Source organism: Macaca thibetana, chromosome 15 (genome assembly GCF_024542745.1).
Source record: "Macaca thibetana thibetana isolate TM-01 chromosome 15, ASM2454274v1, whole genome shotgun sequence".
In the NCBI taxonomy this organism is placed as follows: domain Eukaryota; kingdom Metazoa; phylum Chordata; class Mammalia; order Primates; family Cercopithecidae; genus Macaca; species Macaca thibetana.
Genome location: NC_065592.1, coordinates 95950183 through 95971722, shown reverse-complemented (window position 1 = coordinate 95971722; position 21540 = coordinate 95950183). Strand labels below are relative to the sequence as shown.

At 38.4% G+C, this 21540-nt stretch overlaps 1 protein-coding gene across 2 annotated transcripts in view; it reads left to right on the top strand.

The window, feature by feature from the left end:
• The window catches only part of UBQLN1 (ubiquilin 1), a 47979-nt gene that overhangs the window by 7664 nt on the left and 18775 nt on the right, over window positions 1-21540 (top strand). For both annotated transcript variants that reach the window (XM_050761403.1, XM_050761402.1), the window contains exons 2-4: window positions 14437-14588; window positions 17486-17601; window positions 20574-20836. In XM_050761403.1, coding sequence (XP_050617360.1) covers window positions 14437-14588; window positions 17486-17601; window positions 20574-20836 — 531 coding nt within the window. The remainder of the gene's footprint in view (window positions 1-14436; window positions 14589-17485; window positions 17602-20573; window positions 20837-21540) is intronic.

Below are 21540 nucleotides of genomic sequence, written 5' to 3'. Positions count from 1 at the left end.
TCCTCTTCCATCTTTAAATCTTAATGCAAAGGTCAGTTTCTCCAGGTAGCATCTATTTCTGATTGTCCAGACTAGATTGGGATCCCCTATTGGATTTCTCACAGCAGCCTATTTTTAATAAGAATTCATCACAACTTAAAATTGTATATTTATGTGATTCCTTCTCTTTAGAGAGGGGCTGTGATTGTTCACCATTGTATTACCAGAGCCTAGGGCTCAATAAATTGTTTACATATGAATCTAGTCCATTATGTACAAGAATACATATTCAGTAATTACTTATTGTTGAACCTTTACTGAGTGTAGTATGTACATAATCTCGTAGCTTCCAGCCCTCTTGTGGAAGCTTCCTCTTAAGCTGTTCCCCCCTAGGTCACCACTCTCCAAGCACAACTCTTGACTGCTTCATGATGTTCACTCTTGCTTCTCTGCCTGGAACATTATTCTTCTAGAACCACCTTTCTTAGCTGGAGATTCTCATCTGAACCACAGAGCACAGAAAGTGATTTGAATAGCTATCCATTTCTCTCAAAGGTGGTTCATGATGAATATAATTTTAGATGTATAGGAGAGAAGTTAATTCATTACATAGTGAGTGGTTCGCTGGAAAATGCTGGTTTATCAACCCGTTCTTCAGGAAAAACACTGATTTCTAGTGTTTGCTGGATTTCCATGATGTAAATATTGTCACTGTGGCAGATTTCAAGATACCGTTATTAAACTGGCTCACAAAATTTATGAAAATTTAAGAGCCATTGCTTAAAATGGGTGCCTTAGGGCAGGGGCCAGCAAACTGGTAGTCCAAATCCGCTGTGCCCATTTGCTAGTGTGTTATCTATGGCTCCTTTCAGAATAGACCGTGTGACTGCTAGAGCCAGAAAGATTTACTGTCTAGCCCGTAACAGAAAGTTTGCTTACGCTGGTATTAGGACTTCCTGTTACTAGATCTTGTTCATCAAAACATTTCTCATTGGAAATTTTTACCATGACTTATTTTTTATAGAAATACAATGTGAGCTGGGCTCAGTGGTTCACGCTTGTAGTCCCAACACTTTGCGGGGCTAAGGTGGCAGGATTGCTTGAGCACCGTGGCTCAGTGATCATGGCTCACTGCAGCCTCCTGCTCCTGGAGTTCAAGACCAGCCTGTCTACAAAAAAATAAAAATTTATCTAGGTGTGGTGGCACACACCTGTAGTAGCAGCTAGTTCAACAGGGTTGAGCCCAGGAGTTTGGAGGTTACAGTGAGCTATGATTGCACCGCTGCATTCCAGCTGTGGTGACAGAGTGAGACTTGGTGTCTTAAAAATAAAAAACAGTATGAGCCACATATGTAATTTTCCTGTTAGCCACTTTAATAAAAAGTAAAGACTGAAGTTAATTTTTCAATAGTGGTGACTCACACATAAAATTTATCACGTTAACCATTATTAAGTGTTCGGTTCAGTGACATTAAGTACATTCACAGTCGTTACCACCAGCCCTTTCCAGAACTCATCATCTTGCAAAACTGAAACCCTGTACCATATAAACAGTAACTCCCCATTTTCCCCATTCCCCCACTTCTAGCAACCACCATTCTTCTTTCTCTCTCTGAATTTGACCACTCTAGGTATTTCATATAAGTGGAGTAAGACAGTGTTTGGCCTTTTGTGATTAACTTATTTCCCTTAGTATGATGTCCACATGGTTCATTTATGTTGTAGCATGTGTCAGGATTTACTTTTCTTTTTTTTGAGACAGGGTCTCACTTTGTCACCCAGGCTGGAGTGCAGTGGCACAATCATGGCTTGCTGCAACCTCCACCTCCTGAAGTTCAAGTGATCCTCCTGCCTTAGCCCTCCAAGTAGCTGGGACTACAAGCTCATGTCACCATGCTAGGCTACTTTGTATTTATTTGTAGAGACAGGGTTTTACCACTTTGCCCAGGTTGGTTTTGAACTCCTCAGCTCAAGGAGTCTGCCTGCCTTGGTCTCCCAAAGTGCTAGGATTATATAGGTGTGAGCCATCACACACCCAACCAGAATTTACTTTGTAAGACTGAATAATATTCCATTGTATGTATGTACCACATTTTCAAAATCCTTTGATCTGTTGCTGGTCACTTGGGTTGCTTCCACCTTTTGGCTATTGTAATTTTAATATGCTTTATTTAACCCAGTATATCTAAAATATTTTGAGGTGTAATTGATATAAAGACTGTAAAATATCTTGCATTTTAAAATACTAAGTCTTTGAAATATATTTTGTAATTTACACTTAGAGTATATCTCAGTTTGAAGTAGCCACATTTCAAGTGCTTAATAGCCATATGTAGCTAGCGACTACTGAAGTAGCATAGCTAATAAAGCTTTCAGGATGTGCTTCCACCTACCTTTTCTCCTGTTTTCATTGCATTTCAGCCAGTTTGTATTGTCTCTTCCGCTACCCTCAAATATCACTAGCTCTTTCTCCCCCTTTTTGGGGCCTTTGCAAATGCTACTAATGACAGTGACATAATGGCCAATATTTATTGCAGGCTTGATTTGTAAAGCATGATGCATTATATTTTCTTAAAATGTCACACAACTTTATGCTGAAAACACTGTTATTATCCTTTTTTTAAAAAATGAAGATGCTGGCCGGGCATGGTGGCTCGTGCCGCTAATCACAGCACTTTGGGAGGCCGAGGCGGGCGGATCATGTGAGGTCAGGAATTTGAGACCAGACTGACCAACATGGAGAAACCCCGTCTCTACTAAAAATACAACATTAGCCAGGCTTGGTGGCGCATGCCTGTAATCCCGGGTACTCAGGGGGCTGAGGTGGGAGAATCGCTTGAACCTGGGAGGCAGAGGTTGCGGTCAGCCGAGATCACGCCATCACACTCCAGCCTGCGGCACAAGAGTGAGACTTCATCTCGAAAAACAAACAAACAAAATAGCTGGGTGTGGTGCACGCTTGTAGTCCCAGCTACTCGGGAAACTGGTGGGAGAATTGCTTGAATTTGCGAGGCAGAGGTTGCAGTGAGCCGAGATCTTGCCACTGCAGTCCAGCCTGGGCGACAGAGGAAAACTGCCTTTTTAAAAATTTTTTTTTTTTTTTGAGGCAGTGTCTTGTACTGTCGCCTCGGCTGGAGTGCAATGGCGCACTCTCAGCTCGCTGCAGCCTCCACCTCCTGGGTTCACACGACTCTCTTGCCTCAGCCTGCTGAGTAGCTGGGATTACAGGTGCACACCACTACACCCAGCTGATTTTTTGTATTTTTAGTGGAGATGGGATTTCACTATGTTGGCCAGACTGGTTTCGAACTCCTGACCTCATGATTCGCCCGCCTTTGCCTCGGAAAGTGCTGGGATTACAGGTGTGAGCCCCCCTGCCCGGCCTAACTGTGTCTTTAAAAAAAAAAAAAAAAAAAAAAAAAGATACTGAGACTCATATTATTAATGTGATCAAATTCATACATATATTAAGTAGTAGACTCTAGATTCAAACCCAGTGACAAACTTGGGAGGCCTCACCGATCCAGTGTCCCAAACTGCCTTGACTTTCCTTTGACTGGCTTTTCTGTCTTTAAAAATGGATTGAAGAGCTAGGTGTGGTGGTTCAAGCCTGTAGTCCCAGCTACTTGGGAGGCTGAGGTGGGAGAATTACTTGAGCCCAAGAGTTCCACGCCAGCCTGGGCAACATAGCAATACTCTTATCTTTTTTAAAAAAGTTTATTTAAATGTTAGTTCATCAGAGGGTTATTGGATGCACCAGTTTATATCCGATCATTGATTATAATCTCTGATACCATTTTGTGATTATATGGATTGTCTCCTTTACCCCCCGCCCGGCTCCGCAATACTGTAAGAACTTCAGGGGCAGGGACTGTTGTGCTTACTTTCTAATCCCAGGTTGCCTAGAATTGTGGCCTGGGCACATACTGAGTAGACAAGTATTTATTGAATGACCAAATAGTGTTTTAAATATTTATTTGCAATATTTTGTACCTAGTTGGGATTTTTTTTTTCCTTTTTTAGACAGAGTCTTGTTCTGTCACCCAACCTGAAATGCAGTAGTGCCATCACAGCTCACTGCCACCTTGATCTCCTGGGCTCAAGTGATCCTCCCACTTCAGCTTCTGGAGAAGCTAGGACTGCAGACATGCACCACCACGCCCAGCTATTTTTTGTACTTTTTTTTGTTTTTTATTTTTTTGTTTGTTTTTATAGAGACAAGATTTCACTGTGTTGCCCAGACAGGCTGGTCTTAGGAATATTTTAAGAATGTAATTTTGGAAAAATGTGTTTATTCTTAGTCATCTTAAATGTCTGATGGCATTATTACAGTTATTTTCCTGTACCAACAACTGCTACTACAAAAAAGATGAGAGGTGATACACTAGCTTGATATAATCTCTCCACATTGTTTACATAAATCAAAATGTCATATTGTGCTTCATAAGTATATACAATCATGATGGCAGGTGGATCATGAGGTCAAGAGTTCGAGACCATCCTGGCCAACATGGTGAAACCCCATCTTTACTAAGAATACAAAAATTAGCGGGCATGGTGGTGCGCACCTGTAGTCCCAGCTACTCGTGAGGCTGAGGCAGAAGAATCGCTTGAGCCTGGGAGGCAGAGGTTGCAGTGAGCCAAGATTATGCGACTGTACCGTATCCTGGCAACAGAGTGAGACTCCGACTCAAAAATAATAATAATAATAAAAAGTGAAGTTAAACTATACAAATACCATTAAATTGAGATTAGGAGCTTTTTTTAGAGACTGAAGTTGATACTTAAATCTGCCGCTGTTTACAGAGACTATTGGATTAGCATACTTAACAGATTCCATTTATTATAGGCATGAAAATATATGTGTGTATTTGCAAAATATTGTTGCTAGACCTGAACTCTGATTTTTCTAGGTATAATTATACAACTATGAGTTAGTTTGATGTCCTGTAGATATGACAACAGTCTGCTTGGTTTACTGGTTAAGCAACTGCTATATAGATGTCTAAAACTTGGGGGTAATTTTTTTTGTTTTTACTCTTTAAAGCTCTTTCCAGTTTTCTTAAAGGATATAACTTTTACATTTAAAAAATACCTTATGCATATTTTTATTTTAAAATTAAGAAATTCAAATGATGTTGAAAAGTATAAAAAAGGGGACTAAGCGTGATGGCTCACACCTGTAAGCCCAGCACTTTGGGAGGCCGAGATGGGCAGATCACAAGGTCAGGAGTTCAAGACCAGCCTGGTCAATATAGTGAAACCCCATCTCTACTAAAAAAATTAAAAAATTAGCCAGTGTTGTGGGGCACACATGTAGTCCCAGCTGCTTGAGAGGCTGAGGCAGGAGAATCACTTGAACCCAGGAGGTGGAGGTTGCAGTGAGTCAAGATCGTGCCACTGCACTCCGGCCTGGGCGACAGAGTGAGACTTAGTCTCAAAAAAAAAAAAAAAAGGTGGGGGGACATTCAGCATAAAAGGTAAAGTTAACTTTTTTTCTTTTTTTGGTGATTCTGTCCAGAAAGGTGTTTATATGTTCATATATAATTTTTGACTTTTGTTAAGCAAATGGGGTCAGCCACCCACAATTTTCTTTATCTTACTCTTTTTACTTGTATTACCTTGGTAGTCTTTCCATGTAGAACTAGCTCACTAGACTGTTATTTATTATTTTTGTGATTTATTGTTTTGGTTTGCTTATGAATATTTTGAGAAAGGAAAGCATGAACCTTAGAATTGGAGAAATCCGATGATGGGTAAGGAGCTTTAATCATCTCAGCCTCACTGGCTACGTTTTTAACGTATCATGTAATACCAGTTTCAGTAGATTGTTTGGAGGATTTTGTGACATCATATGCATAAAGTACCTGACTCAGAGTTTATATGATTTACTTATATTAGTTTCTTTCCCCACAGCCTTTTGTTCAGCAGCGAATTGAGTTTCAAGTTTTTGCAGTAGAAGGAAGTATATCTATCCTAGCATGTGAATAGTGATATATTTAGTTTGTAATTCTTATCAGATTTAAATCAGAGAGATGCTAAAAAATAAATTTTCTAAATAATACACTAACATTTGTGGCTGTGTACAGTTTTATGAGAGAGTGCCCCTTTCTCATATATGTTACATTTTCAGTGTGGTTGTTTCTCATACTTGGCATCCTTGTATAAAGGGTTATGCAGTGTTTTAAATAATACTACTAACTTTAAGGTTAAACATCAGACTCTTGGAGAATGATAACTGACAGAACCATGTATGTGGATGATTTATGGACATTTTTTCAAATGTTATTAGCAATATTGAGTAAGGAGCTAATTCAAAAATAGACTCTTGAAGGATCTCTACCTTAAGATACTGAAATAGCAAAGATTTGAATACAGCATTCAGATAACTATTTAGAGAACCCTGGCTAAATGCTGTTAATATGTGACTCTGTGGGAAATTTGTGAATGTTTTATCTTCAGAGCTGAAGTAAATTTTATTTTTGGATAGGTTGATTCCCACCCCCCAGGATGTTTAATAGGGTGAGATAATGGTTGTTTAAAAGCAAGTTTGGATGTTTGGATTTTGGAATGTTTGTAAAGGGTGACAGTGTTGCTTTTAAAGTCAGATTAACTCCATTTTCAAAGTGTTTACAGTTTAGAGCTTATCCTTGAATAATTAGATTAGCAATATTTGATATCTTAGTGAGTGAATTGTGCCCAGGCGATTTCCATGTCTCATAATTCTCCCATCAGCCCTGCAGAATAGATATCTCTGTTCCTAATGAAGAAACCAAGGCTCAGAGACAGGTTACATCCTCCAGGTTACAGAACTAGTATGTAGCAAAACCAAGATTTGAATTCAGGCCTCCGTGTTTCAAAAATATTCTTTCCTAATTTGATTCTCTTCTCTTCCCTCCATATGTGTGTTTCATTTTCTTCTCAAAAACAGTCGAGAACGAGGAGTAAGCAAAGTCGACCCTCAACAGCTGAGATTGGCACAATAAAGTTGATACACTGTATCTTAGACATTTTCATTTCAGGACAGCATTTCACATTCTTTGCACATTCTATTTGATACGGTTTTCTAACTCTTAATTATTTGCTGCTTTTCTTCCTCAGATTAAAAATAGAAAATTTAGGCGAGAAAGAAGGTATGCTTTCAAGACAGGAACTTGACAGTCTGGTTAAAAAAAAAAGAAAAGAAAAAGGCAGATACAGGATACCTTGAGAGTCTGGAACAGTTATCACTATATTGCAGAACAGCAGTTGATATTCACACCAGTAACTCAGCATTATCAAAAGTTAAAATTACATTCAGTAGAATGGAAAACAATTTTGGTGCTCACACAGGGGTAACCTTCAGTTAGCTGGAGAATCCACTCATGTGCAACACCTGGCTTTTGGATGATGTTGAAAAAAATGAGGGGTTACTGAAAGTTGTTTTGTCCGTGCTGGGTTCATTTTGAAATCATTAAATTGCTTATTCAAGGTGCATTAGAATTTTGATTCTTACGGTTTTTGAGAAAAAGGTTATTCTAAGCTTTCAGTTCTCTGGCCTGTAGTTATCATAGGTTATCAGTGCAAGACCAGAGTTGGATGTACATCCTGTAGGAAGTATGGATACTTTCAAGCCCATTCTATCATCTATCTTTAATTTTGAGTTAATAGTGACCACATAGGCTTAACGACAGGAATAATTTAATGTAGGTAATCTTTTTAATGGAAATTACAAAATTCTTCCTTTATGGTTCTGGCTATTCCCTAGATGAAAGTATTTATTATTATTATTATTATTATTATTATTATTATTATTATTATTTTTGAGACGGAGTTTCGCTCTTGTTGCCCTAGGCTGAGTGCAATGGCATGATCTCAGCTCACCACAACCTCCATCTCCCGGGTTCAAGCGATTCTCTTGCCCCAGCCTCCCAAGTAGCTGGGATTACAGGTGTGTGCCACCATGCCTGGCTAATTTTGTATTTTTAGTAGAGATGGGGTTTCTCCATGTTGGTCAGGCTGGTCTCAAACTGCCGACCTCAGGTGATCCGCTGTGGCCTTCCAAAGTGCTGGGATTACAGATGTGAGCCACTGCGCCCGGCCGAAAATATTTTGTATAATTGTAATAAGTTTTATTTTTCTGCAGAGGAATAGTGTCAGTGAGCTACCTCTGTCTAAACAGCTTTGAGATTTTCTAAGATGGCTAATTAAGTTTTTCTATATCAGTACTGTTTAGCTTCTGATTTTTGTTGTTGTATGATAAAAGTGTAGATTAAACAGACAAGGAAGGTTAAGTTCAAATGTTAGAGAAAATTTCTAGAAATTTTGAAAACAGTGTAATCTGAAAGCTATTTCTCTATTCTGTAGGAAGCAGAATAGAAGTTTAAAGATATTTGAAGTATATGCAGAATTTTTAGCTGTAGGACAAATTCCATTTAGATAAAAGTACTACATTATTTAACTTGATTTAATTTTGTTAAATTAATAAACCCTAAAATATGGTTTATTTGGAGAAGTGTACCATATCTGGCATGGTACAATTAAGCTTAAGATTCATTTATCTTGGTTTCAAATAGAATGGCAGATAGCTGAACTTACACAGTTGTTTATCTCTTGGTTTTTGCTTGCTCGTTCCAAGTTTTGTATCATTTTTACTCAGAACAAATCAATTTAACAGTAGTCTTCTACTTGGAAGTGGTTCTAATATCTAAATTAGGTGACCTTGGTTGTTTGAAAGTTAAAATAAGAACTGAGTTATAAATGGTAGTCATATGCAGTTCTCTGTAGTTCCCTAGAACTATACTGTATGCTATCACCATTTTTAACGTGTTTTCCAACTTTCAGCATAAAGTGCCGTAAATTCGTACTTCAGGATTAAGATGTCCCTCCAGAACCAAGAGTCCCATAAGGCTGGAGGATCCCAGTATCTATGACATTAATTGTCAACAGCTCTGTAAATTTGTGAGTGAACATGATTTCTCACATGTCTGTCAGGACTTTGGTTGGGTTTCTTGAGGTTTTGTTGTAAGGAATGAATGTGAAAATGTGTGTGTGATGCCAGGTACAGCATAGCTGTATAATAATGATTAATGGAAGTAATTTTTGAATGTGTACTGTAGTGTCCTACTCTTCTGCATCTGGGACACTGTAGAGAAGTCCTTAGTCTGTCCAGAAAGCCCTGATGATCTTTCAGGTACTGATGCTGACAACTCATGGTTAGGAGACTCCTGTCTTTAAATGTTACCAGAGGTTCAACTGAGCTTTATTCATTGCTGTTCTACTAGATTTTGAGATTATAGCTGTTTTGGATATCAGGTTTTAATTGTCTCTGCTACGTATTATGTTAATGGATGATCTTTTATCCTTCAGTGATCATCTCTGTTGTCATTTTCATGTCTTATATCCAGTCTGATCTGCTACCTAAAACTAAGTTCTCTTCATTCCATTTCCTTTCAGTTGACCTGCGCAAGATGAGACATGTATGTATGTATTTTTTATATATATATATATATATATTTTTTTTTTTTTTTTGAGACGAGTCCCGCTCTGTCACCCAGACTGGAGGGCAGTGGCGCGATTTTTGGCTCACTGCAACGTCTCCTCCTGGGTTCAAGTGATTTTCAAGCCTCAGCCTCCCAAGTAACTGGGATTACAGGTGTGTGCCATGATGCCAGGCTAAGTTTTGTATTTTCAGTAGAGATGGGGTTTCTCCATGTTGGCCAGGCTGATCTCAAATTCCTGACCTCAGATGATCCACCCACCTTGGCTTCCCAAAGTGTTGGGATTACAGTCATGAGCCACTGCACCCGCCCTCAGTAAGGCATATTTTAGCTTTGGGGAAGGTAATAATTTGAAATTGAAATACTCGGGAGTGCAGGCTACCTGTGTTTCGACTTCCTGATGTTTCTGTTTTTTTTCTTTTTTTTTTTGAGACAGGATCTGGTTCTGTTGCCCAAGCTGGAGTGCAGTGGCACAATCATAGCTCACTGCAGCCTCCAACTCCTGGGCTCAAGCAATCCTCCCATGTTGGCCTCCCAAAGTGCTGAGGTTACAGGTATGAACCACCACACCCAGCCCCTGCTGCAGCTTAAAAGTTCACAGTCAACTTTTAAAACTATTAAAGTACAGCAAAGAAGAATACATATATCATAAATGTACAGGTTTGTGTTTTAGCCTAAAGGTCAAGAAAGTAGAACATGATAGGAATTCCCAAGAAGTCACTTTCAAACTTAAGGTTACCACTATTCTCACTTTGGACACCATGGATTTTGTTCCCAACCCTTAAAAAAACAAAAAACTTCATATAAATGAAATCATACAATTTATCTTCATTTGTGATTGGCTTTTTTGCTGTGTGTTGAGGTATCCATGATGATATGTGGCAGTAGTTCATTTGTTGTCATTGGGGGTAATCTAGTACATGACTGCACTTTAGTTTATTCTACAGTTGAGGGACATTTGGATTGCTTTCAGTTTTTGGCTAATATAAGTAATGCTGGTTCGAATGTTCTTGATTGTATTTGTTGATGTATTTGTTGTGGACATGTAATTTGTTAAATAGCGGAATTGTTGGGTCATGCAGTAAGCATATGGTCAACTTCTCTTGCAAAATGTTATTCTAAAATGTACTGATTTATACTTGTACCCACAGTGTGTGTGGTTTCCAGTTGCTCTGCATCCTCTGTAACACTCTAACAGTCTTAAACTGAACCCTTCAGTGCATTTGTCACTGGTTTTAATTTAACGTTATCTGTGTTGTTTGTCATCTAAATGAAAAGGATTTTATTTTTGTGAAATTCCTGTTTCAATTTCTTGGCCATTTTTCAATTGGGTTGTGTTTCTTGGTGATTTGTAGACATTTATGAAATCTGGATTTGAGCTGTGCTGGTTGTATTGCAAATTGTCTCTTTAAGGGCTTATCTTTTTACTCTGCTAATGATAGTTCAGTATATGGTACCCCTTTAAAACAATGGTTAGGTCTTTTTGTATCCCACTTAGGTCATCTTTTCCAGTTGATCAACACTTGATTTCTTGTTATCTTTTTGGTAGTTTAATTGCATGTGGTCACAGAGTACAACTTGGTAAGATTTTAATTTTTTGAAATATGCTGACTTTCTTTATGGCCCAGGATATGTAGTCAAATTTAGTAAAGGCACTTAAAAAGAATGCTTATTCTGCAGTTGTTGGGTTTGGTGGCCTGTGTATGCCCAGTTAGGTCATATGTTAATTGTTCATATCTTTTCTGTTTTTACTAATTCATTTTTGCCCATTTAGTTTGTCAATTTCTCTGAGATAAATGTATCACATTGTTTATAATAGCCAAAAGGTAGAAACAACCCAAATGCCCATCACCTGATGAGTGGATAAACAAAATAGGTGGTATATCCATACAATGGAATACTATTTGGCCATAGAAAGGGATGAAGTATTGATACATGCTATGACATGGGTGAATCTTGAAAACATGCCAAGTATAAGAAGCTAGTCACAAAGACCATATGTTATAATACTGCCTTTATATGAAATACTCCTGTGGAGACAGAAAGTATAAATTACTGGTTTCTTATGGTTGGAAGTGATGAGGCATAGGTAGGTGATAGCTGTAGGGTATAGATTTTTTTTGAGGTAATGAAAATGTTCTGAAATTGACTAACACATATCTGTGAATACTCCAGAAATCATTGAATTGTATACTTTAAATGAGTGAATTATGTGGTATGAGTTATGTCTCCATGAAGCTTAAAAAATTCTGTTGTTTTTGTGAGTATTTGAAAGGATGTAAGAATAGATGCATTTTTTTTTTTTTTGAGACGAAGTTTCGCTCTCATCACCCAGGCTGGAGTGCAGTGGCAATCTTGGCTCACTGCAACCTCTGCTTCCCAGGTTCAAGCGATTCTCCTGCCTCAGCCTCCTGAGTAGCTGGGATTACAAACACGCACCACCATGCCCAGCTAATTTTTGTATTTTTAGTGGAGATGGGGTTTCACCATGTTGGCCAAGATGTTCTCGATCTCCTGACCTTGTGATTCGCCTGCCTCGGCCTCCCAAAGTGCTAGGATTACAGACGTGAGCCACTGCGCGCGGCCAGATGTGTGTCTTTAATCTAGCATCTTACCTTCAAATCCTAAAATGTGATAAAATGCTGTATAACTGTATGTTCTATAATAAAGTCATTCATTTCAGAATAATGAGGGATATCAAAGATTTTGGAGAAGATTTCTGAGTTTCAGGTTAAGAAACACAAATCTAGTTTTACCCTCATTTTGCATATGAAAAATAGTTAATCTGGATAGGTTTGTCTTTGAAGTCAAATCTAGGTTTGAATCCTAACTCCCAGTTTATTAGCTGTGTCAGTGTGGGGGGAAGGGAGACATCTGTAACCTCTTTTTCTGTGTCCGAAATAGGATTAAAATCTCTCTTCCTCACAAAATTGTTGAGTATTAAGAGAACTGGCATAGTAGTAGCTACCATTGATTGACTACTGCCTATATACCTGATGTTTGCATTTATATACATTCTCGTTTAATCCTTACAAACCATGTGTTCTGCCGTTCATTATATTATTATTTCGGATGGCTACTAAAGGGAAAATGAGGTGTCTAATAATGGGAGGCTAGTTAAATTATGACCTGTTTCTAGATATAGAATATCATGCAAATGGTGTTCTATGAAGATTTTCTCTTAGTTACTTGGAAATTGCTTGTCTTAGATAAAAGGATTATGTATCGTATGATTTCAAATAAAGGAAAGAAAATGCAGATGGAAAAGCTTCAAAATATTTACTGAAGCGAAGTTTTGTGTTATCTTTATGCTTTTTTTTGGTATTTTTCAAAATGTTAGCAATGTGTTATGGGAGTTGACAAAGGTAAAATAGATTTTTTAAAAACCAGTTGTTTACATTGGCTGTTGTAATTTGATTATGGAAGATTTTATTCATATACAAATGTAGAGTGTTAGGAACTTTCATGTACCTATCTCTGATTTTCAACAATGATACATAGCTTACCATGTTATTTATATATGCCTTCCCTTCCTTGTCCCCATAAGATTTTTAAAATCTCAGACATTCTATCATTTAATGTCTATTTATCGTGACAACCAGAAAAATGCCCCTATGTATTTCCAAAACACCTTCTTGGCAGCAGTTTCCTCATCTATGGCGATCCATTGCTGTGGGACAGTGAGGTAGAGTGATTTGAAGATGTGATTCTTTTCTGAATTTGGACTGATTTCCTGAGCCAGTCTTTTAATGTAGATTCCTGGGCCCACTCTGAAGCTTTCCTATTTGGGCAGTCTGGTAAAACCTAAGCATACTGGTGATTTTGGTAAAGATCTGAGAATAGTATAAGTAAGTTTTTCTTTATAGCAGGATGCTCTTTTGTCTGATTTTATATGTCTGGTCCCTGGAAAGCCTTCTTCAGGTTTTATTGGCAGCTTTGTAGTCTTTCTTTAGTTTTCACTTATGGAAAGCCTTCTCTGACTTCCCTTTATGCTTCCTGTGGACTTCATGGTTTTACTTGACTCTCGTTGGACTGTTCACCTTCAGGGAAAGAGTTGTGTCTTTTGTCTTTGATTTTCCATAGTACTGCTTATTAATAAATATTGAATAAAATAAGTGGGAAGGATGGTCAGTATAATACAGATTAAGTATACCTTATCCAAAAACTTTTTTTTTTTTTTTAAACAGACAGACTTGGGACCAGAAGTGTCTCAGATTTTTTTTTTTTTTTTTTTTGAATATTTGCCTTATATACTTACTGGTTCAGCATTCCTAATGTGAAAATCCAAAGTTTGAAATGCTCCTGTGAGCATTTCCTTTGAGTGTCATGGATGCTCAAAAAGTTTTGAATGTTTGCATTTCAGATTTGGGGTATTTGCATTAGAGCTACTCCACCCCCAGGCCAAGAATATGAGATTGGCTGTGTATACTATATTCAACTAGAAAGAAAGGAACAGGACTGAAGATAGAAGTCTGAGGAATAGATTATTTTGGACGTAGTAAGAGCTAATTGTGGCTCGAACTAAATCTGGTCTCGTTGACATAAAAAGAATAAGGATATTGGGAAGCAATGCATTGTTAGGCCTTAGCAGAGGATTGAACATAGGATATGTGCACTATAATAAGACCTTTGTGTTAGAGATGAAGTGATAATCATTTCTTACTAAGATCAAGATACTGACATAAGAAGGACGCATCTCTATATTGTCTGAATTGGGGAGTTTTTGTTTTGTTTTGTTTTTAGAGGCGGGATCTCGCTCTGTCACCCAGGCTGGAGTGCAGTGGTGTGATAATAGCTCACTGCAGCCTTGAACTCCTGGGCTCAAGCAGTCCTCCTGCCTCAGCCTCCTGGAACATTGGCATTATGGTGTTTGAACTGTAGTGTCTGTAGTAGAGGCCTCTATGAGGTACCTCTAGAAACTAGACTGTATGGTGCTGTGCAAACAACTGTAATACATACTTACTTTATTTTTATTTAGTTTAAGGAAGAAATCTCTAAACGTTTTAAATCGCATACTGACCAACTTGTGTTGATATTTGCTGGAAAAATTTTGAAAGATCAAGATACCTTGAGTCAGCATGGAATTCATGATGGACTTACTGTTCACCTTGTCATTAAAACGCAAAACAGGTATGGTTTTGGAAGATGTACAGCTTTAAAATCGTGGATAAATGTTCATACTTCTAAAAGTAACTAGTGTTGGCTGTAAATTACTTTCCCTGTCATTAATATTTAAATAGTTAAAATTCTTTCCTTGCTGTCGATAATTTTTTTTTTAAAAAAAGTGATTGCATGTTAATGCTTATGCGATTGTCAGATAACCATTTCATATTTTACAGGGTTCATTGGTATTTAGTTATTATATCTAAATTATTTGCATTAGAACAAGCAAGTTTTTAGCTTTTCTCTCTTTTTTTGAAACGGAGTCTCACTTTGTCGCCCAGGCTGGAGTGCAGTGGCGAGATCTTGGCTCACTGCAAGCTCCGCCTCCTGGGTTCATGCCATTCTCCTGCCTCAGCCTCCTGAGTAGCTGGGACTACAGGTGCACACCGCCACGCCCGGCTAATTTTTTATATTTTTAGTAGAGATGGGGTTTCACTGTGTTAGCCAGGATGGTCTCGATCTCCTGACCTTGTGATCCGCCCGCCTTGGCCTCTCAAAGTGCTGGGATTACAGGTGTGAGCCACCGCACCCAGCCCAGCTTTTCTTTTAGTAAGGAAATTTTTAGACAAAGATCGTGAATGACTTATCTCCTTAGCAAACCACAAATTGATAATCATATTTCATTAAGTCTAAGGAACTTTTTTTTTTTTTTTGAAAGAGAGAAAGTCATGCCGTGTTGCCCTGGCTGGGTTCAAGTGATGCACCCATGTCAGCCTGGGACCGTAGGTGTGCCACAGTGTCCAGCTGGCACCACCAGTTTTAAAGAGATACCTTTGTGTATCACTACGAAAGAATACTGCTAACTGAATTGATGTTTTCTTGTCACTTAAAAGGTTTATTTTATGCTTAGTGAAGAGCTCCTTTAGACTTAACGTGGGTATGGAATTTTATCGTATCACTCTTGCATGACATACAAAGACTTAGTTGTCAGTGTCCATATTTTTTCATACAGTATCAAACTCTGTTCTGTCAAAGAGTGTTGGTGGTGCAGCATTTCTTAAAAGAGCTCTCCAGTATTTTCTCCAGGATTTTGTTCCAAGCCATTAACACTCATTCTGTAAGTTTTTATGCTGGTATTCACCAACAGCAAATACTTGCTTTACTCATTCAAAATATTCCTTCTATTTTGGTGCTATTCTGAATACATGATAACTTCTCTCAGTGCCGATTAATGGTGTAATTTTTTTGAAGACACTTAATGTGGTAATTAAGCCTGTCACGTATGGTACAACAGTGTAGCCAGGCATTCAGTTGAAGTCATGTAGACTACATGTGCAGGAATGTAGTTGATGCCTGGCTGTCAGCAATTGGAAGACAGATCCTGATTTCAGAGATGTTAAAATGGAAAAACGTGTGCTTAGCTAAAGTCAGGGAAAGAAGCAAGGAGTGAGATTCAAAACTCTTGTCTGGTATCATGGAAAGGTTTTCTTTATTTCTTTACTTTTTTTTTTTTTTTTTGAGACGAATTTTGCTCTTGTCGCCCAGGCTGGAGTGCAGTGGCACGATCTCAGCTCACTGCAACGTCTGCCTCCAGGCTCAAGTGATTCTCCTGCCTCAGCCTCCCAAGTAGCTGGAATTACAGGCATGCGCCACCATGCCCAGCTAATTTTGTATTTTTAATAGAGATGGGGTTTCCCTATGTTGGCCAGGCTCGTCACAGACGCCTGACCTCAGGTCCGGCCTCCCAAAGTGCTGGCTTTACAGGTGTGAGCCACCTTGCCTGGCTTATTTCCTTTTAGAGATAATGCTAAATAATAATCAGGCCAGGCACAGTGGCTCACGCCTGTAATCTGAGCGCTTTGGGAGGGTGAGGCGGGGCCATCACCTGAGGTCAAGAGTTCCAGAGCAACCTAGTCAACATGGTGAAACCCCATCTCTACTAAAAATACAAAAAATAGCCCCGGCACAGTGATGTGCACCTGTGGTCCCAGCTACTCAGGAGGCTGAGGCAGGAGAATCGCTTGAACCTGGGAGGGGGAGATTACAGTGAGCCGAAATCATGCCACTGCACCTCCAGCCTGGGTGACAGAGCAAGACTCTGTCTTTAAAAAAAAAAAAAAAAAAAGGTAATAATTATTAATCATATTGATTGACTTTCTTTTGGTGAAGTCTCTCACTTTTTATTGTTTTCAAGAATTTCAGGGGCCTTAGTAAAACTGGCTCATAACCCTCAAAAACTAGAAGGGGATAGATAAAAAAGTTGTGGGTTTTTTTGTTTGTTTGTTTTTAAAGAGTCTCACTCTGTCGCCCAGGTTGGAGTGCAGTGGTACAATCTTGGCTCACTACAACCTCCACCTCCTAGGTTCAAGCAATCCTCCTTCCTCAGCCTCCTGAGTAGCTGGGATTACAGGCATGCACCACCACTCCTGGCTAATTTTTGTATTTTTAGTAGATACAGGGTTTTACCATGTTGGCCAGACTGGTCTTGAACTCCTGACCTCAGGCGATCCACCTGCCTCGGCCTCCCAAAGTGCTGGGATTACAGGCGTGAGCCACCACACCTGGCCAAGATAAAGAAGTTTTTTATATAGTCAAACTTTGTGGGTGTAACTGGTTACTGACTTCCCTCTTATGAAATAACCTATCTCCCTCTGTTACATAAGCAATATGATTAAAACTAATGAAATATTTATGTACGTTATACTCAGAGAGGAGGGGCAATTGCAGCATATTTTGTATTTTGCAGGATTTTATTTTATTTTGTACTTTTTGTTCCTAATGCTTAGTTTTCTCAGGCTTTTTATTAAATGATAATTTGATTTCATCTGAGAGTTTACTCTTTATTTCTAGATGTCAGGATTTCAGTGGTTCTTTCAAAAATAATCAGCTCTACTGCTTACTCTGTGATTAATTATTTTCCCTAGGCCTCAGGATCATTCAGCTCAGCAAACAAATACCGCTGGAAGCAATGTTACCACATCATCAACTCCTAATAGTAACTCCACATCTGGTTCTGCTACTAGCAACCCTTTTGGTTTAGGTAAGTGTCTTTAGTCATCTCCATAGGGATGGGAAAAAATACTCCTTTCCCTTCCTGGGTAGCTTCAGATAAAATGAGAAAAGAAAACGTTATGTCACTTTAACAACAAAAATTTAAAAAAAAACTTATATATTCCTATAATTGTAGATATTAAGGAAATAGGTAGGGATATGGATATTCTTACATATCAGTTGGTGCCTTTCTTTTTAATAATGAAAGAGATGTAGTGTGTGTGTACCTGATCTGACTACCACATAATTTAGTATGAGTAAGATTAGCTGGTTATTTATTTATTTATTTTTTTGAGACGGAATCTCGCTCTGTTAGCTGGTTATTAATCATAAGCCAGCGTCCCTGAATCATAATTTTTTCATCAGTAAAAGGAAAGAATCAGACTGCATTAGTTATTTTGTAACTGTCCTGAACACATGGAAAGGGGTCTGGGAAGCCAGCCTAGCCTAAAACTGCTTTTGCTTTTATTATATTAGTTTTGTTTTATTTTTTAAGAGAGGCAGGATCTTGCTCAGTCACTGAGGCTAGAGTGCAGTGGTGCCATCATAGCTCACTGCAGCTTCAGACTCCTGACTTATGGCGTCCTGCCTTGGCGTCCCAAAATGCTGGGGTTACAGATGTGAGCCACTGTGCCTGGCCTGTATTAGATTTATATATTGAGGTTCTGTGGAAGATTTTTTTTTTTTTTTTTTTTTTTTTTTTTGAGACAGAGTCTTGCTCTGTTGCCCAGGCTGGAGTGCAGTGGCGTGATCTGGGCTCACTGCAACCTCCACATCCCGGGTTCAAGCGATTCTCCTGCCTCAGCCTCCTGAGTAGCTGGGATTACAGGAGTGTGCCACCACGCCCGGCTAATTTGTTTGTATTTTTAGTAGAGATAGGGTTTCACTGTGTTAGCCCAGATGGTGTAGATCTCGTGACCTTGTGATCCCCCGAAGTGCTGTTATCCATTATCTTTTGATAATAGATAGCCAAACTCAGTGGCTTATTACAACAAAGCTTCATTTCTTGCTACATTTTTCTGCATGCTACTTGCTTTTTACCGGTTTGTAAGGTGCCCGTCCATATAGTCCCTCAGAGACTCAAGGTAATGAAAGTCATTTTTCATTCTGCTGTATTATAGCTCTACCGTTTGGAACATGGCAGAAGAGACAGCTAAAGGGTTTTAAGTTGAACCTGCTATACTTTGACCTGAAGTGGCACATACCATTTCTTGTAGTCCTTTGGCATTTCACATAGGCCTGTCCAAGTGCAAAAGAAATAATAAGGCTGCAAAATGAAATGTTTGGTGAGCACTGCAATCTGCTACTGTAGTTAGTCATACTGAAGTTTTTGTGGTTTCAAGAATGCATTAATACATTTATCTCTGTGCTTTTTGTATATGGTGTTCATTGTGCCTAGTATTCAGTCCCCCTCCTAACCTTCTTTACGTTTCCTTGCAAAGTATTTATGCTCCAGACTCATTAAGTGTTGTCTCTTCTTCTGAAAGTAGGCATTCCACTTAGGTTATATTACCATAATATCCTGTGAATATTCTTTACTGAAGTACTTAACATCTGTGTAGACATTTATTTTCTTGTCTGTCTTTCCCACTAGATTGAGTTCTGAGAATGTCTTTCTCTTTGCCTTATTCTCAATACATGTGTAGCACAGTCTCTGGCATATATAAAAAGTGCTTAGTAAGTGAGGAATGAATGCATTTGGTTGGTTATGTAATTTTACAAAGTAAACACTTTGTGATTACCAAAGTAAGCACTTGGTCATCCTGTTGCTCTGTTAGGTTTCTCCTTGGTTTAAGTCCTCCAAAGAGAAATCTATTTCCAAGTGTTCCCTGGCTTTCTGTATCCTTGATTGGCAGTATCATCCCTCTTGTACCCAGAGTTTATAGGTGAATTCTGCTTCCTGTTAATAGAACTTAAACTAGTCTTTTGGAAAGATTATTAGAACTATAGTCTGGTGTGTGTATTTATTATTTCTTCCTTTAGCTGGCATATTCTGGAGTGTTTTTTTCTGACACCAGCCAGTTGTCCAACACCAGCTCTGTGTCCAAGATTCAGTTTCTTTTCTGATACTGCCTACCTACAGTTAGTATCCGATCTCACAAGTTAGCAGACTTAGTCCTGCAAGACTGCCCCTACTTCAGATACTAGTCACAAGTTCTAGGCCACCTGTACTTCTGACTGACCAGTTCTAAATTGGGGGTTCCCCTGACCTCCTCCTCAGGTTCAATAATTGCTAGAATGGCACCTGGAACTCAAGAAAACACTTATACGTTTACCTGTTTATTATAAAGGATACAACTCAGAAACAGACAAATCTTGAAAGAGAATTATAAGGGCACAAGGTATGTGGGGCATGGAAGTTCAGCTCAAAGGTTCCAGGTCCTCTCAGCGCACAACTCTCCTAACACTCAGATATGCTTTTCATGTTGAGTTTTCTTAATCTTATTGTTCAAGAATTTGCATAGAGCTCTATCTCCAGCTCCCTTCCCTCACTTTCTTGGTGGGTGGGGCTGAAAGCTTCAGCCCTTTAATCACTTTGTCTTTCTGGTGCCCAGCTCCTTTCTGAGGCTATCCAGGGGCCTAAGTCACTTCATTAGCATAATTTTCAAAAAGGGCTTGTAATGAATAATAAAAGATACTCCTGTCACTCAGAAAATTCCAAAGGTTTTAGTAACTCAGGATCAAGGAGAAAGACCAAATATATTTATGTATTATACTACACACATGAAAATATATTTTGTTGATTTTATTACTTAAATTTAATAACCAAAGTGTAAATTTTTGGCTAATTTCAATGATAGGAATTAAATATTAGTAATAGGTATTCGATTTGTTTTTAAATGATTTCTTGTGATAGACTGTTGGGTCAACTAATACTTTTTTGCATCTTCATGGTTTATGTCATGTTAATGATAAATTTTCTGACTTTGGTTTGTATGTTTTTGCCCTTTGTCTTCTTAGGTGGCCTTGGGGGACTTGCAGGTCTGAGTAGCTTGGGTTTGAATACTACCAACTTCTCTGAACTACAGAGTCAGATGCAGCGACAACTTTTGTCTAACCCTGAAATGATGGTCCAGATCATGGAAAATCCCTTTGTTCAGAGCATGCTCTCAAATCCTGACCTGATGAGACAATTAATTATGGCCAATCCACAAATGCAGCAGTTGATACAGAGAAATCCAGAAATTAGTCATATGTTGAATAATCCAGATATAATGAGACAAGTATGTGGAAAGTTCTTTCAATTTGTTTAGCTAAAAAATGATATATTTGTTATGTAATTTTCTATGATTAACGAGATTGTCCTATATGTATGGTTAAGCTAAAGAGAGAAATCCTTATCTTTGTTTAAGAAAACTCAACAAAGCCCTAATTTGGCTATTTGAACTCTGAATTTTCTGTTAAATTGAGGGATCTTTGTAAATAGTTTATTTTAAAGGATTAAGAATCAAAAAGTCCAATGTTGGAGATGGGAAATTCACTCTTAACGAAGTGCTTCCTTCTTTATGTTATTTGAATGCTAAGTTCCTTTTTTGAGGTGAAATACACCAGGGATTATTTAAAATAATCTCCTGCCTTGTATATTGAATACAAAATTGCAACAACTCTAAAGCTTTAATTGGTTTTTATTTGTGATTCTAGAATCAGACAACACCTCGTTTTATAAAATAGAGTGTTCCCATGAGCTGAGCAGAAGAGGTTGGCTTTATAGGCATAAAAGGGCTGAAGAAAGCAAAAACGAACAAAAAGCAGATGGGTCATTTCAAAGTTACTTTCCTAATAGGGTTAAAATGGAGGGAACTCTTTCTTGTTACAGTGACTCACGTTGACTGCAGCTTACTATGGTTTTGAGGGGGAAACTGGCCCTTTTCATAGTTGACTTGATTACATGGCACTTGGCACAAGTGGCTCCATTTTGGTTTGGTCT